The 14,555-nt window shown below is 40.8% G+C and overlaps 1 protein-coding gene across 1 annotated transcript in view; it reads right to left on the bottom strand.

Annotated features, from left to right (window-relative positions):
- Cadps (calcium-dependent secretion activator 1) overlaps positions 1-14,555 on the bottom strand; it is a 1,554,015-nt gene that overhangs the window by 1,367,921 nt on the left and 171,539 nt on the right. Inside the window, exon 3 of the mRNA XM_071665310.1 lies at positions 738-776. Within this exon, the coding sequence (XP_071521411.1) occupies positions 738-776 (39 nt within the window). The remainder of the gene's footprint in view (positions 1-737; positions 777-14,555) is intronic.

Below are 14,555 nucleotides of genomic sequence, written 5' to 3'. Positions count from 1 at the left end.
TGTACAGGGCAACAGAGGTTGACACAACAACAAGTGAGGGTGTAACACGAGGGGACGACATTAAGACTGCCTCCTCCCCACACACACACACACACACACCAGGGTCCGACTCCATCCACCACACCACACCCTCCACTCTCTCCTCCTCCTCATTTTCTGTTCGGTCGCGATCCACGTAATGAACCATTGTCCACTGTGAAATATTGACCGTTTTAGTCTCCCCAGCGATTATTAAGATGAAATTTACGAGAATAAAAATAGATAGGACAATGTATTCTTATAAAGATTTTAAGGCAAAATGTATTTAAATACCTAAAGGACTTAGCATTCATCAAGGTTCTGTCAAAAGTTTACGTGACAATGTCAGAATCTTGTTCGCTACTAATGATTCCAACCCAGAGCATTGATACTTAAATTTCTGTAATTACACTCAATAATACATTTATAATCTCACCATTCACTGAGGTGAAAAAATGTATATCAAATGACAATTTCTGGAAGGCTAATATCAAATTCAACCTGGCGTTAATCGCAAACTGGACAACGTATTCTTATCTTTCTCACTTCAGTATAATTCTCATATTTCTCTCTAACATAATTCCCATTTGTCTATGGGTAAGACGAGAGAGGGAGGTTGTGAGGAGGAGCCGTGTGTGTGGGGGTGGTTGACCCTAGCGGTGGGAGGAGGGAAGGGCGGGAGGCAGCCAATACACAGATATTGTTTGAAGTGAACAAACCTAGCGTCATACCCTTGTCCAGCCCTTATACTGGCGCGCCTGGGGGAGGGAGAAGCATCGTTACTCATCATGTCACATATTACCATCAGCTCCTGTAATGGTTCTACACCTACACACATTACCATCAGCTCCTGTAATGGTTCTACACCTACTGTATACTGCCGTCAATTGCATATGGCAGATCTAAGATTAGTCAGCTGGTAGAAATCGGTAGATAAAGCCTTGTATATTATTCTAGTCTACAACTTAACATTATCACAGGGAGATACAAGTTTCTAATCAAAGAAATTTGTCTAACACTAGTCTACCATACGGTTCTAAGTATCACCTGGATAATCCTCATATAACACAAAATGGTTAATGGACAGATTTTAAAAAAAAAAGAATATCTGAAATGCCAATGCTTCTAAATACTTCTACTACAGACCACATTAGATGATGTTTGTCTGTCTTAAACAAACATCTACTCTCTACTTCCTCACACATCTCTAGTCTGCTATTTATAAAGGCATATAATTTGGTTAATCTAAAGAGAGAATAAAGATAAGATAATTAATATTAAGCATTCCAGCCAAAATTACAAACCTTGCAAATATGTAAAAGTATCTAATCTACAACCTAGAAATAAAAACTACAGTAAACATTGTATGTTGAGATAGGATGGTGATTCTACATCACGTTCAAGAAGTATGGAGGGAAAGAGGCCACATATGGGTACTCTTGTAATACTGTTTAGCTGGTAAGGAGTAAGGTATCATATTGTAAGAATAATGTAAGGAATTAGTACATATAATAACCCCTGGCATGTATCATGAGTATAGCTGTAGGTTAATTATAGAAATTGCATTGTATGGGACACGTCATCTTAGCAATTTCCATATAGGATTACGCCATGTGTACACGTTCATTATTTATGGTGCTCAGTTAAGTACATAGTAATACAGTTTCAAATAAGGTCACCACGAAAATGTATCGAGTGTGGAAGTGGCAATGTGAAGTTGGAAGTTGACAAAGTGACATAGCAAAGTAATTAACCAGGGAAACTGAAATGATCGCCTTGGTAACCCAACGTGATTTCAAGTCAGGCAGTAAACACACGAACGCAGTTGTCACTGGAGAGAGTTAAGTACCCTACCCTCTTCCAGACTTACCCAGTCCGGGAGGAATAGCATTCAACATCCACTAAGAAATCCCGGTAACTAGCGCCTCAAGTTGTTACAAAAGGTGTCTTTATACATAGTGCATGGCTCGCCCCCTGTGAGGGTAAGGAGCCAATAATGTGTCTACAAGAGACACTGATGAATTCGATTTCAACAGAGCGGCACGAGAGGCGCGGAAAGCAGCTGGTGTGTCCCGTGCAGCATGTGTGAGTATTGAGGACGTGTTTCTGGCATGACTGCCTCAACGCTGTTGAAGGAAACGCGAGCACGGACGGACCGACCTGACGTGGAGGACGTGGGGTCATTGCTTAGCCAGACACACTCACGTCCATAGACCTGGCTGTCGTCCACCTACTAAATAGCCATCTAAGACCATGTGTTACACACGCAGGTGAACTTCCAGCACCAGAGAACAAGGAACCCCGTGCAACTGAGAATTAGGAAGTTTATTTACTATTAGCATTTGTGTTAGGATATAAGTCACATTATTTCTGATACTGTGAGTAGCCTTAGATATTTAGTATCAAGTTAACGTCCACGGACCCATACATAATGATTATGTTAGTAGCGTTGTGATCAGTTAGATATTAAGATCCCAATCACTACGTACTTACGCACATTTAACTGTCAAGTCATGTGGACTCATGTCATTCTATTTAGGTATTAAATGTAAGAAGGTTACTGGCCTTTCATTAGCCTACAGGAAAGTGAGTAGTTCAAGTATGCTTGTCAGTCCATTGGCCTCCATGGTAATCTCACTTGAACATCATCAACCATCAAATAATAATCTTCAGTAAGTAATAATAGTAATAATAATATAACGACAGTATCATTCTCCTTTATTTCTCCTGTGTCTATTTTGTGTATCTTACATTTCCCATCTCTTTTTTGTCAACCCATATACACACACATATATATATATATATATATATATATATATATATATATATATATATATATATATATATATATATATATATATATTCATTTATTCTATTAATCATACTTTGTCGCTGTCTCCCGCGTTAGCGAGGTAGCGCAAGGAAACACGAAAGAATGGCCCAACCGACCCACGTACACATGTATATACATAAACGCCCACAAATGCACATATGCATACCTATACATTTCAACGTATACATACATGTACATACATAGACTTATTCCAATGAGTCCACAGGGAAAATGAAGCACGATAAGTTCCCAAGTGCACTTTCGTGTAATAATCACATCATCAGGGGAGATACAAGAAAGAAATATAACAGTCAGTTGATATACAACGAAGAGACGTAGCTAGGACGCCATTTGGTTACGTCTCTTCGTTGTATATCAACTGACTGTTATATCTCTTTCTTGTATCTCCACTGACGATGTGATTATTACACGAAAACTGCACTGGGGAACTTAGTGTTTCATCTTCCCCGTGGACTCATAGGAATATACTTGGTGACGCGCAAAGTTGTGATCCTTTCTAACATAGACATATACATATATACACATGTACATATTCATACATGCTGCCTTCATCCAGCCCGCCACACATGAAATGCCATCCCCCTCCCCCAGCGTGCGCTGAGGTAGCGCTAGGAAGACAACAAAGGCCACATTCGTTCACACTCAAGTCGCTAGTTGTCAGGTATAATGCACCGAAACCACAGCTCCCTTTCCACATCCAGGCCCTACAAAAGTTTCCATGGTTTACCCCAGACGCTTCACTTGCCCTGGTTCAATCCACTGACAGCACGTCCACCACAGCATTTAGACACCCCGACAACCTAATCTGAGCCTTCGAGAAGGATGAGCACTCCCCGCATGACTCCTTCTTCTGTTTCCCCGTTCAGAAAGTTAAAATACAAGGAGAGGAGGGGTTTGTAGCCCTCCCCCCCCACGCTCCCGTCCCCTTTAGTCGCCTTCTACGACACACGATGAATGCGTAGGAAGTATTCTTTCTCCCCTATCCCCTATATGTGTGTGTGTGTGTGTGTGTGTGTGTGTGTGTGTGTGTGTGTGTGTGTGTGAGTGAGTAGGAGAAAGAATTCTACCTCCGTATTCCAAGCATGTCACAGAAGGCGGCTAAAGGGGGCGGGAATAAGGGCTGGAAACCCTTCTTGTATTTTCAAAATAGGAAACAGAAGACGGAGTCAAGCAGGGAGTGCTCATCCTCCTCGAAGGCCCTGAGTGGGGTGTCTGAATGTGTGTGGATGTAACCAAGATGAGAAAAGAGGAGAGATAGGTAGTATTATTTTTCAGAAAAGAAACCTGGATGTTCTGGCTCTGAGTGAAACGAAGCACAAGAGTAAAGAAGAAAAGTTTGGAAATGTTATAAGAGTAAAGGCAGGAGTTGGTGAGAGGACGAGAGCTAACGAAGAGGTAGCATTACTCCTGTAACAGAAGTGGTGGAAGTGTGTGACCGAGTGTATGGAAGTAAAATCTAGATTGATGTGGGTAAAACTGAAAATGGATGGCAAGAAATTGGTGATTATTGGTGCTTGTGCACCTGGTCATGAGAAGAAAGGTCATGAAATGCAAGTTTTTTGGGAGCAACTGAGTGAGTGTGTCAGAAGTTTTGGTGCACGAGACCGGGTATCGGTGACGGGTGATTTAAATGCAAAGGTAAGTGATGTGGCAGTTGTGGGTATAATTTGGATGTACGACATATTCATTGTTCTGAATGGAAATAAAGAGCTTGTGGAGTTGCATTGTGAGCTAAAAAGACTGGCAATTGGGAATACCTTCCATAAAAAGAGAGAAATACATAAGTACATGTAAGTGAGTAAGAGAGATGGTCACCGGGCATCATTAGATTAATTGATAGACCTGGGAAGTGAGTCACATATTTGCAGATGACACAGCACTGGTGCCTGATTCATGTGAGAAACTGCAGAAGTTGGTGACTGAATTTGGAAGTGTGTGAAAAAGGAGAAAGTTGAGTGAGTGTGAATTAAAGCAAGGTTACCAGGTCTAGCAGGGTTGAGGGCAAATTAGTTCGTGTAAGCTTGAATGGATAAATACTGGAGGAAGTGAAGTGTTATAGATATCTGGGAGTGGACATGGCAGAGAAGAACCATGGAAGCGAAAATGAGTCATAGGGTGGGAGAGGGAGCGAAGGTTCTGGGAGCGATGAAGAATGTGTGGAAAGAGAGAACGTTATTTGGGAGGGCAAAAATGGGCATGTTTGAAGAAATGGTAGTTCCAACAATATCATATGGATGCGAGGCATGGCTAATACATACAGCTGTGCGGAGTTGGAGGGACGTGTTGGAATGGAAATGTTTGTAGACATGTGGTGCGAGTTGGTTTGATCGAGTAAGTAATGAATGGGTAATAAAAAGAGTGTGGTTGAGAGAGCAGAAGAGTTTGCTGAAATGGTTTGGACATATGGCTATTCGAATACTAAGACCCCGCTGAGCACCAATGTAGAACGAAGGATATTCGATGAGTCAGTAATCAAATAGTTATTTCCCGATTAGGGTCGATCATAGCCTAGCTGTAGCGTTCCCGCCTGCCAAGCATGGGGTACCGGGTTCGAGCCTGGAGGTTTGTAAGTTCTACAGAAGTGCGCGTTCATATGCACTATATTCGTGTATATATATATATATATATATATATATATCTTTTCTTTCATACTATTCGCCATTTCCCGCGTTAGCAAGGTAGCGTTAAGAACAGAGGACTGGGCCTCTGAGGGAATATCCTCACCTGGCCTCGTTCTCTGTTCCTTCTTTTGGGAAATTAAATGGTTAATATATATATATATATATATATATATATATATATATATATATATATATATATATATATATATATATATATATATATATATATAAAGAATATAGGTTATCACAAACAAGAGAACATGACCTCTCCTCCTGTAACATGATCATGATGACCATCCCTTGACCCACGTCGCCAGCATCAACACAGGAAAACATCCGTCTATTGGCTGATGCACCGCTGTAACCTGGCAACGTGACCCAACCTCTGGGGTCACTGACCTCACTGCACTGTCTGAGGTCAACCTTCCTCTGGCTTCACTGACCTCACTGCACTGTCTGAGGTGACCCAACCTCTGCAGTCTAAGTGAGTCATGATGAGTAACGGTATAGTGGGCACCAACATCCAGGACCAGACGAGACATGACAACCTGGACTCATTGTGACCACAACCTGGACTCATTGTGACCACAACCTGGACTCATTGTGACCACAACCTGGACTCATTGTGACCACAACCTGGAATCACTGTGACCACAATCTGGCCTCAATGTAACCACAACCTGGACTCATTGTGACCACAATCTGGCCTCAATGTAACCACAACCTGGACTCATTGTGACCACAACCTGGACTCATTGTGACCACAACCTGGAATCACTGTGACCACAATCTGGCCTCAATGTAACCACAACCTGGACTCACTGTGACCACAATCTGGCCTCAATGTAACCACAACCTGGACTCATTGTGACCACAATCTGGCCTCATTGTAACCACAATTTGGACTCATTGTAACCACAACCTGGACTCATTGTAACCACAACCTGGACTCATTGTGCCCACAACCTGACTCATTGTAACCACAACCTGGACTCATTGCAACCACAAACTGGACTCATTGCAACCACAACCTGGACTCATTGTGACCACAACCTGGACTCATTGTGACCACAACCTGGACTCATTGTGACCACAACCTGGACTCATTGTGACCACAACCTGGACTCATTGTGACCACAACCCGGAATCACTGTGACCACAATCTGGCCTCAATGTAACCACAACCTGGACTCATTGTGACCACAATCTGGCCTCAATGTAACCACAACCTGGACTCATTGTGACCACAATCTGGCCTCAATGTAACCACAACCTGGACTCATTGTGACCACAATCTGGCCTCATTGTAACCACAATTTGGACTCATTGTAACCACAACCTGGACTCATTGTAACCACAACCTGGACTCATTGTGCCCACAACCTGACTCATTGTAACCACAACCTGGACTCATTGCAACCACAAACTGGACTCATTGTGACCACAACCTGGACTCATTGTGACCACAACCTGGACTCATTGTGACCACAACCTGGACTCATTGTGACCACAACCTTGACTCATTGTGCCCACAACCTGACTCATTGTGACCACAACCTGGACTTCTTGCGACCACAACCTGGACTCATTGTGACCACAACCTGGACTCATTGTGACCACAACCTGGAATCACTGTGACCACAATCTGGCCTCAATGTAACCACAACCTGGACTCATTGTGACCACAATCTGGCCTCAATGTAACCACAACCTGGACTCATTGTGACCACAATCTGGCCTCAATGCAACTACAACCTGGACTCATTGTGACCACAATCTGGACTCATTGTAACCACAACCTAGAGTCATTGTAACCACAATTTGGACTCATTGTAACCACAACCTGGAATCATTGTGACCACAACCTGGAATCAATGTAACCACAACCTGGAATCATTGTGACCACAACCTGGACTCATTGTAACCACAACCTGACTCATTGTAACCACAACCTGACTCATTGTAACCACAACCTGGACTCACTGTGACTACAACTTGGACTCATTGTAACCACAACTTGGGCTCATTATAACCATAACCTGGAAGAATTGTAACCACAACCTGGACTCATTGCAGCAACAACTTGGACTCACTGTAACCACAACTTGGACTCATTGTAACTACAGCTTGGACTCACTGTAACTACAACTTGGACTCATTGTAACCACAACCTGGACTCATTGTAACCACAACCTGGACTCATTGTAACCACAACTTGGACTTACTGTAACCACAACTTGGACTCATTGTAGCCAGAACCTGGACTCATTGTAACCACAACCTGGACTCATTGTAACCACAACTTGGACTTGCTGTAACCACAACCTGGACTCATTGTAACCACAACCTGGACTCATTGTAACCACAACTTGGACTTACTGTAACCACAACTTGGACTCATTGTAGCCAGAACCTGGACTCATTGTAACCACAACCTGGACTCATTGTAACCACAACTTGGACTTGCTGTAACCACAACCTGGACTCATTGTAACCACAACCTGAACTCTGTGTAGTGACGGAATGGCCACCAAACACGCCCCACATCTCCGGCAGACCACACTTGGTCGTGACAGACTTGTAACACAGTCTTGGTCGTGACAGTTTTGTAACACAGTCTTGGTCGTGACAGTCTTGGTTGTGACAGTCTTGTAACACAGTCTTGGTTGTGACAGTCTTGTAACACAGTCTTGGTCGTAACAGTCATGCCGGGAGCCAGACGTCACAACAAGCTATACAAGGAAGGTAAAACTAAATGACACTTGGTGTGTCTTCAGAGCCTGGTCCAGTGTAGGACCAGACACTGAGTACACGACAGATCCAGAAGCCAACGTGTGAACCATCCGTTGTTCACAGCAGCTGTGCATGATGAACCTAACCATGACAAACCTACACCATAATGTTCACCCTTGTTCATGGTGAGCAATCATACTTCCATACTCGTAACATCAAAATACAACACTGTTTCTCTACAATGAAACTTATGAAACTCCAACACAATGTTTCTATACGAGGAAGCAATACAATGTTTCTATAAGAAGAAGCAGCACAATGTTTCTATAAGAAGCAACACAAAGTTTCTATAAGTGGAAGCAACAATGTTTTTAAAAGAAGAAGCAACACAATGTATCTATAAGTGTAAGCAACACAATGTTTCTAAAAGAAGATGCAACACAACGTTTCTATAAGAGAAGAAGCAACGCAATATTTCTATGAAAAGCAACACAATATTTCTATAAGAAAAAGCAACGCAATGTATCTGTAAGTGGAAGCAACACAGTTTCTAAAAGAAGCAACACAATGTTTATATAAGAAGCAACACAATATTTCTATAAGAAAAAGCAACGCAATGTATCTGTAAGTGGAAGCAACACAGTTTCTAAAAGAAGCAACACAATGTTTATATAAGAAGCAACGCAATATTTCTATAAGAAGCAACACAATATGTCTATAAGAAGAAGCAACGCAAAGAAGCAACACAATGGTTATATAAGAAGAAGCAACACAATGTTTCTATAAGAAAAAGCAACAATGTTTCTATAAGAAGAAGCAACACAATGTTTGTATAAGAAGCAACACAATGGTTATATAAGAAGAAGCAACATAATGTCTCTATAAGGGGAAGCAACACAATGTTTCTGTAAGTAGAAACAACACAATGTTTCTATAAGAAGAGCCAACACAATGTTTCTATAAGAAGAAGCAACACAATGTTTCCATAAGAGGAAGCAACACAATGTTTTTATAAGAAGAAGCAACACCATGTTTCTATAAAAAGAAGCAACACAATGTTTCTATAAAAAGAAGCAACACAATGTTTCTATAAGAAGAAGCAACACAATGTTTCTATAAGAAGAAGCAACACAATGTTTCTATAAGAAGAAGCAAAGCAATATTTCTATAATAAGCAACACAATGTTTCTATAAAAAGAAGCAACACAATGTTTCTATAAAAAGAAGCAACACAATGTTTCTATAAGAAGAAGCAACACAATGTTTCTATAAGAAGAAGCAAAGTAATATTTCTATAATAAGCAACACAATGTTTCTATAAGAAGAAGCAACGCAATATTTCTATAAGAAGAAACACAATGTTTTATAAGAAAAAGCAACACAATGTTTCTATAAGAAGAAGCAACACAATGTTTCTATAAGAAGCAACACAATGTTTCTATAAGAAGAAGCAACACAATGTTTCTATAAGAAGAAGCAACACAATGTTTCTATAAGAAGAAGCAACACAATGTTTCTGTAAGAAGAAGCAACACAATGTTTCTATAAGAAGAAGCAACACAATGTTTCTATAAGAAGAAGCAACACAATGTTTCTATAAGAAGAAGCAACACAATGTTTCTATAAGAAGAAGCAACACAATGTTTCTATAAGAAGAAGCAACACAATGTTTCTATAAGAAGAAGCAACACAATGTTTCTATAAGAAGAAGCAACACAATGTTTGTTTAAGTGGAAGCAACACAATGTTTCTATAAGAAGAAGCAACACAATGTTTCTATAAGAAGAAGCAACAAAATGCTTCTATAAGAAGCAACACAATGTTTCCATAAGAAGAAGCAACACAATGTTTCTATAAGATGAAGCAACACAATGTTTGTTTAAGTGGAAGCAACACAATGTTTCTATAAGAAGAAGCAACACAATGTTTGTATAAATGGAAGCAACACAATGTTTCTATAAGAAGAAGCAACACAATGTTTCTATAAGAAGAAGCAACACAATGTTTCTATAAGAAGAAGCAACACAATGTTTCTATAAGAAGAAGCAACACAATGTTTCTATAAGAAGTAGCAACACAATGTTTCTATAAGAAGAAGCAACACAATGTTTCTATAAGAAGAAGCAACACAATGTTTGTTTAAGTGGAAGCAACACAATGTTTCTATAAGAAGAAGCAACACAATGTTTCTATAAGAAGAAGCAACACAATGTTTCTATAAGAAGAAGCAACACAATGTTTCTATAAGAAGAAGCAACACAATTTTTGTTTAAGTGGAAGCAACACAATGTTTCTATAAGAAGAAGCAACACAATGTTTCTATAAGAAGAAGCAACACAATGTTTCTATAAGAAGAAGCAACACAATGTTTCTATAAGAAGAAGCAACACAATGTTTCTATAAGAAGAAGCAACACAATGTTTGTTTAAGTGGAAGCAACACAATGTTTCTATACGAAGAAGCAACACAATGTTTCTATAAGAAGCAACAAAATGCTTCTATAAGAAGAAGCAACACAATGTTTCCATAAGAAGAAGCAACACAATGTTTCTATAAGAAGAAGCAACACAATGTTTGTTTAAGTGGAAGCAACACAATGTTTCTATAAGAAGAAGCAACACAATGTTTGTATAAGTGGAAGCAACACAATGTTTCTATAAGAAGAAGCAACACAATGTTTCTATAAGAAGAAGCAACACAATGTTTCTATAAGAAGAAGCAACTCAATGTATCAATAAGAAGAAGCAACACAATGTTTCTATAAGAAGAAGCAACACAATGTATCAATAAGAAGCAACATAATGTATCAATAAGAAGAAGCAACACAATGTATCTATAAGAAGAAGCAACACAATGTATCAGTAAGAAGAAGCAACACAATGTTTCTATAAGAAGCAACACAATGTTTCTATCAGAAGCAACACAATGTTTGTATAAGAAGAAGCAACATAATGTTTGTATAAGTGGAAGCAACACAATGTTTCTACATCCAGAAACATATCACATTTCATCACATAATATCCAAACGTCACAGGAGAAAAAGCCGAATATAAGAAGGCGATAAAAAGTCTCTGACGAATCTACTGTCACAATCGTCAGCAAATTTTTTGGATGTAGGCCTTTACGATAGCAGGATGGTCGATGCCTGTCCCAGATGCGCCTTATACTAGATGGTCGTAAAGCTCATATTATCTGGACCATAAATCGCCCACACCTACAGCAATTTCCTCGCTAGAAAAGACTGATTTAGCAGCTGAGAAACACGAGCTTCCTCCCACCATCCTGATGATGTCCTTATTTATATTCCTGGAGTCGAAATAACAACTAACCCTATCCCCCATTCCCATCCCCTGGGGTAAGGGAGAAATAATTCTACCTCCGTATTCCCTGCGTGTCGTAGAAGGCGACTAAAGGGAGCGGGAGCAGGGGGATGGAACCCCCTCCCCACTTCCCTTTCCTTGTTTTTCAATTTCTAGAAGAGGAAACAGAAGAAGGAGTAACGCGGGGAGTGCTCATCCTCCTCGAAGGCTCAGCTTTGGGTGTCTGAATGTGTGTGGATGTAACCAAGGTGAGAAGTAAGGAGAGATAGGTAGTATGTTTGAGGAAAGAAACCTGGACGTTCTGGCTCTGAGTGAAACGAAGCTCAAGGGTAAATGGAAAGAATGGTTTGGAAATGTCATAAGAGTAAAAAAAGGAGTTGGTGAGAGGACGAGAGCTAAGGAAGAGGTAGCATTACTCCTGAAGTACTAGTAGTGAGAGTGTGTGACAGAGAAACTGAAAGTGGATGGCGAGAGACGGGTGATTACCGGTGTTTATGCACTGGGTCATGAGAAGAAAGATCATGAGAGGCAAGTGTTTTGATAGCAGCTGAGTGAGTGTGGCAGCAGCTTCGATGTACGAGGCCGGGTATTAGTGACGGGTGATTTAAATGCGAAGGTGAGTAATGTGGCAGTTGAGGGTATAATTGGGGCATGTGGGGTATTCAGTGTTATGAATGGAAATGGTGTAGAGCTTACGGAGCTGTGCTGAAAAAGGACCAGTGATGGGGAATACCTGGTTTATAAAAAGTGATATACAAGAATATGCGTATGTGAAGTATCAAATGACAAGCGTTTAGGTGAGACTTTTGGATGTAAATGTGTTGTGAGGGGTAGCTGGAGGGATATTTGATCACTGTCTTGTGAAGTCGAGGGTGAAGATTTGTAGAGGTTTTCGAAAAAGAGGAAACAATGTCGGTGAGAAGAAAGTGGTAAGAGTTAGCGAGCTTGTAAAGAGATTTGTCTGGAGAAATACCAGGACAAATTGAGTGAGTGTGGGAAGAGATCAAATGAAGCGAGGGTGGGAGTGTGTGAGGAATGGGAGGTATTTAGGGAAGCAGTGCTGTCATGTGTAAGGGACACTTGAAGTATGCGAAAAGTGGGAGGTGGGCAGACTAGAAGGGATGGTGAGTAGTGGGATGAAGAAATAAGGTTGCCATTGAAAGAGAAAAGAGAGGCGGTTGGGCGGTACTTACATGGAAAGAGTGCAAGTGAGTGGGAGATGTACAAAAGAAAGCGGCAGGAAGTCAAGAGGATGGTGCAGGAGTTGAAAAAGAGGGAAAATGGGTGTTGGGGTGAGAGAGTATCTTTAAACTTTAGGGAGAATAAAATGTTTTCCAAGGAAGTAAATAATGTGCAAAAACAAGGAAAAATGGGAATATCGCTGAAAGGGACTAAAGGGGAAGTGATAACAGGTAGTGATGAAGTGAGGAGATGGAATGAGTATTTTGAAGGACTGTCAAATAAGTTTGATGATAAAGTGGCAGATGTAAGGTGATTAGGTAGGGGTGGTATGCGAAGTGAGAGAGTCATGGACAGTCCTTTGGTGAAAAGAGAAGAGGCGGTTAAAGCACTGTGTGATATGAGATGAGGCCAAGCGGCTGGAGAGGATGGTATTGCAGTTGAAAATATTAAGAAAGGAGGTGACTGTGTTGTTCATTGGTTGGCAAGAATTTTCACCATATGTATGGATTGTGGTGAAGTGCTAGAGGATTGGCGGAATGCATGTATAGTGCCACTGTACAAAGGCATAGAGGATAAAGGCGAGTCTTCAAACTACAGAGGCATAAGTTTTTAGTATTCCTGGGAAACTGTATGGGAGGGTATTGACTGAAGGGATGAAGGCATGTACAGAGCATCAAATTGGGGAAGAGCAGTGTGATTTCAGAAGTGGTAGGGGATGAGTGGATCAGGTGTTCACTTTGAAGAATGTGTATGAAAAATACTTAGAAAAACAAATGGATTTGTATGTGGTATTTTTTGATCTGCAAAAGGCATATGCCAGGATTGATAGAGATGCTTTGTGGAAGGTTTTAAAAGTATATGGTGTAGGAGATAAGATGCTAGAAACGGTGAGAAATTTTTATCAAAGATGTAAAGCATGTGTACGAGTAGGAAGAGAGGAGAGTGACTGGTTCCCAGAGAAGGTCGATCTTCAGCAGGGGTGTGTGGTGTCCCCATGGTTGTTTAATATGTTTATGGATAGGGTGGTTAGGGAGGTAAATGCAAGAGTCTCTGAGAGAGAGACGAGTATGCAGTCTGTTGAGGATGAGAGGGCCTGGGAAGTGAGTCAGTTGCTGTTCGCCGATGATAAAGCACTGGTGGCTGTTTCGAGTGAGAAACTGTAGGAGTTAGTAACTGAGTTTGGAAAAGTGTGTGAAAGGAAAAAGTTGAGAGTAAATGTGAATAAGAGCAAGGTTATTAGGTTCAGCAGGGATGAGGGACAAGTTCGTCGGGATGTGAGTTCGAATGGAGAAAAATTGGAGGAAGTGAAGTGTTTTAGATATCTGGGAGTGGACTTAGCAGTGAGTCAAAAAGTGAAAGAGGCGGCGAAGTTTCTGGAAGCGCTAAAGAATGTGTGGAGAGAAAGTTATCTTGAAGAGCAAAAATGGGTATGTTTGAAGGAATAGTGGTTCCAACAATAGTATATGGTTGTGACGCATGGGCTATAGATAGGGTTGTACGGATGAGGGAGGATTTTCTAAAATGAAATGTCTGAGGGCAATATGTGGAGTGAGGAAGTTTGATTGAATAAGTAATGAAAGAATAAGAGAGATATGTAGTAATAAAGAGTGTGGTTGAGAGAGCAGAAGAGGGTGTGTTCAAATGGTTTGGACATATGGAGAGAATGAATGAGGAAAGATTGACAAAGAGGATATGTCAAAGGTGGAAGGAACAAGGAGAAGCGGGAGACCAAATTGGAGGTGGAAGGATGGAGTGAAAAAGATTTTGAGCGATCGGGGCCTGAACATACAGGAGGGTAAGAAGCGTGCAAGGAATAAAGTGAATTGG

This window comes from Panulirus ornatus, chromosome 10, assembly GCF_036320965.1.
Source record: "Panulirus ornatus isolate Po-2019 chromosome 10, ASM3632096v1, whole genome shotgun sequence".
Classification (NCBI taxonomy): Eukaryota; Metazoa; Arthropoda; class Malacostraca; order Decapoda; family Palinuridae; genus Panulirus; species Panulirus ornatus.
The sequence above is the reverse complement of the archived record's forward strand: the minus strand, read 5'-3'. Positions and strand labels throughout refer to the sequence as shown.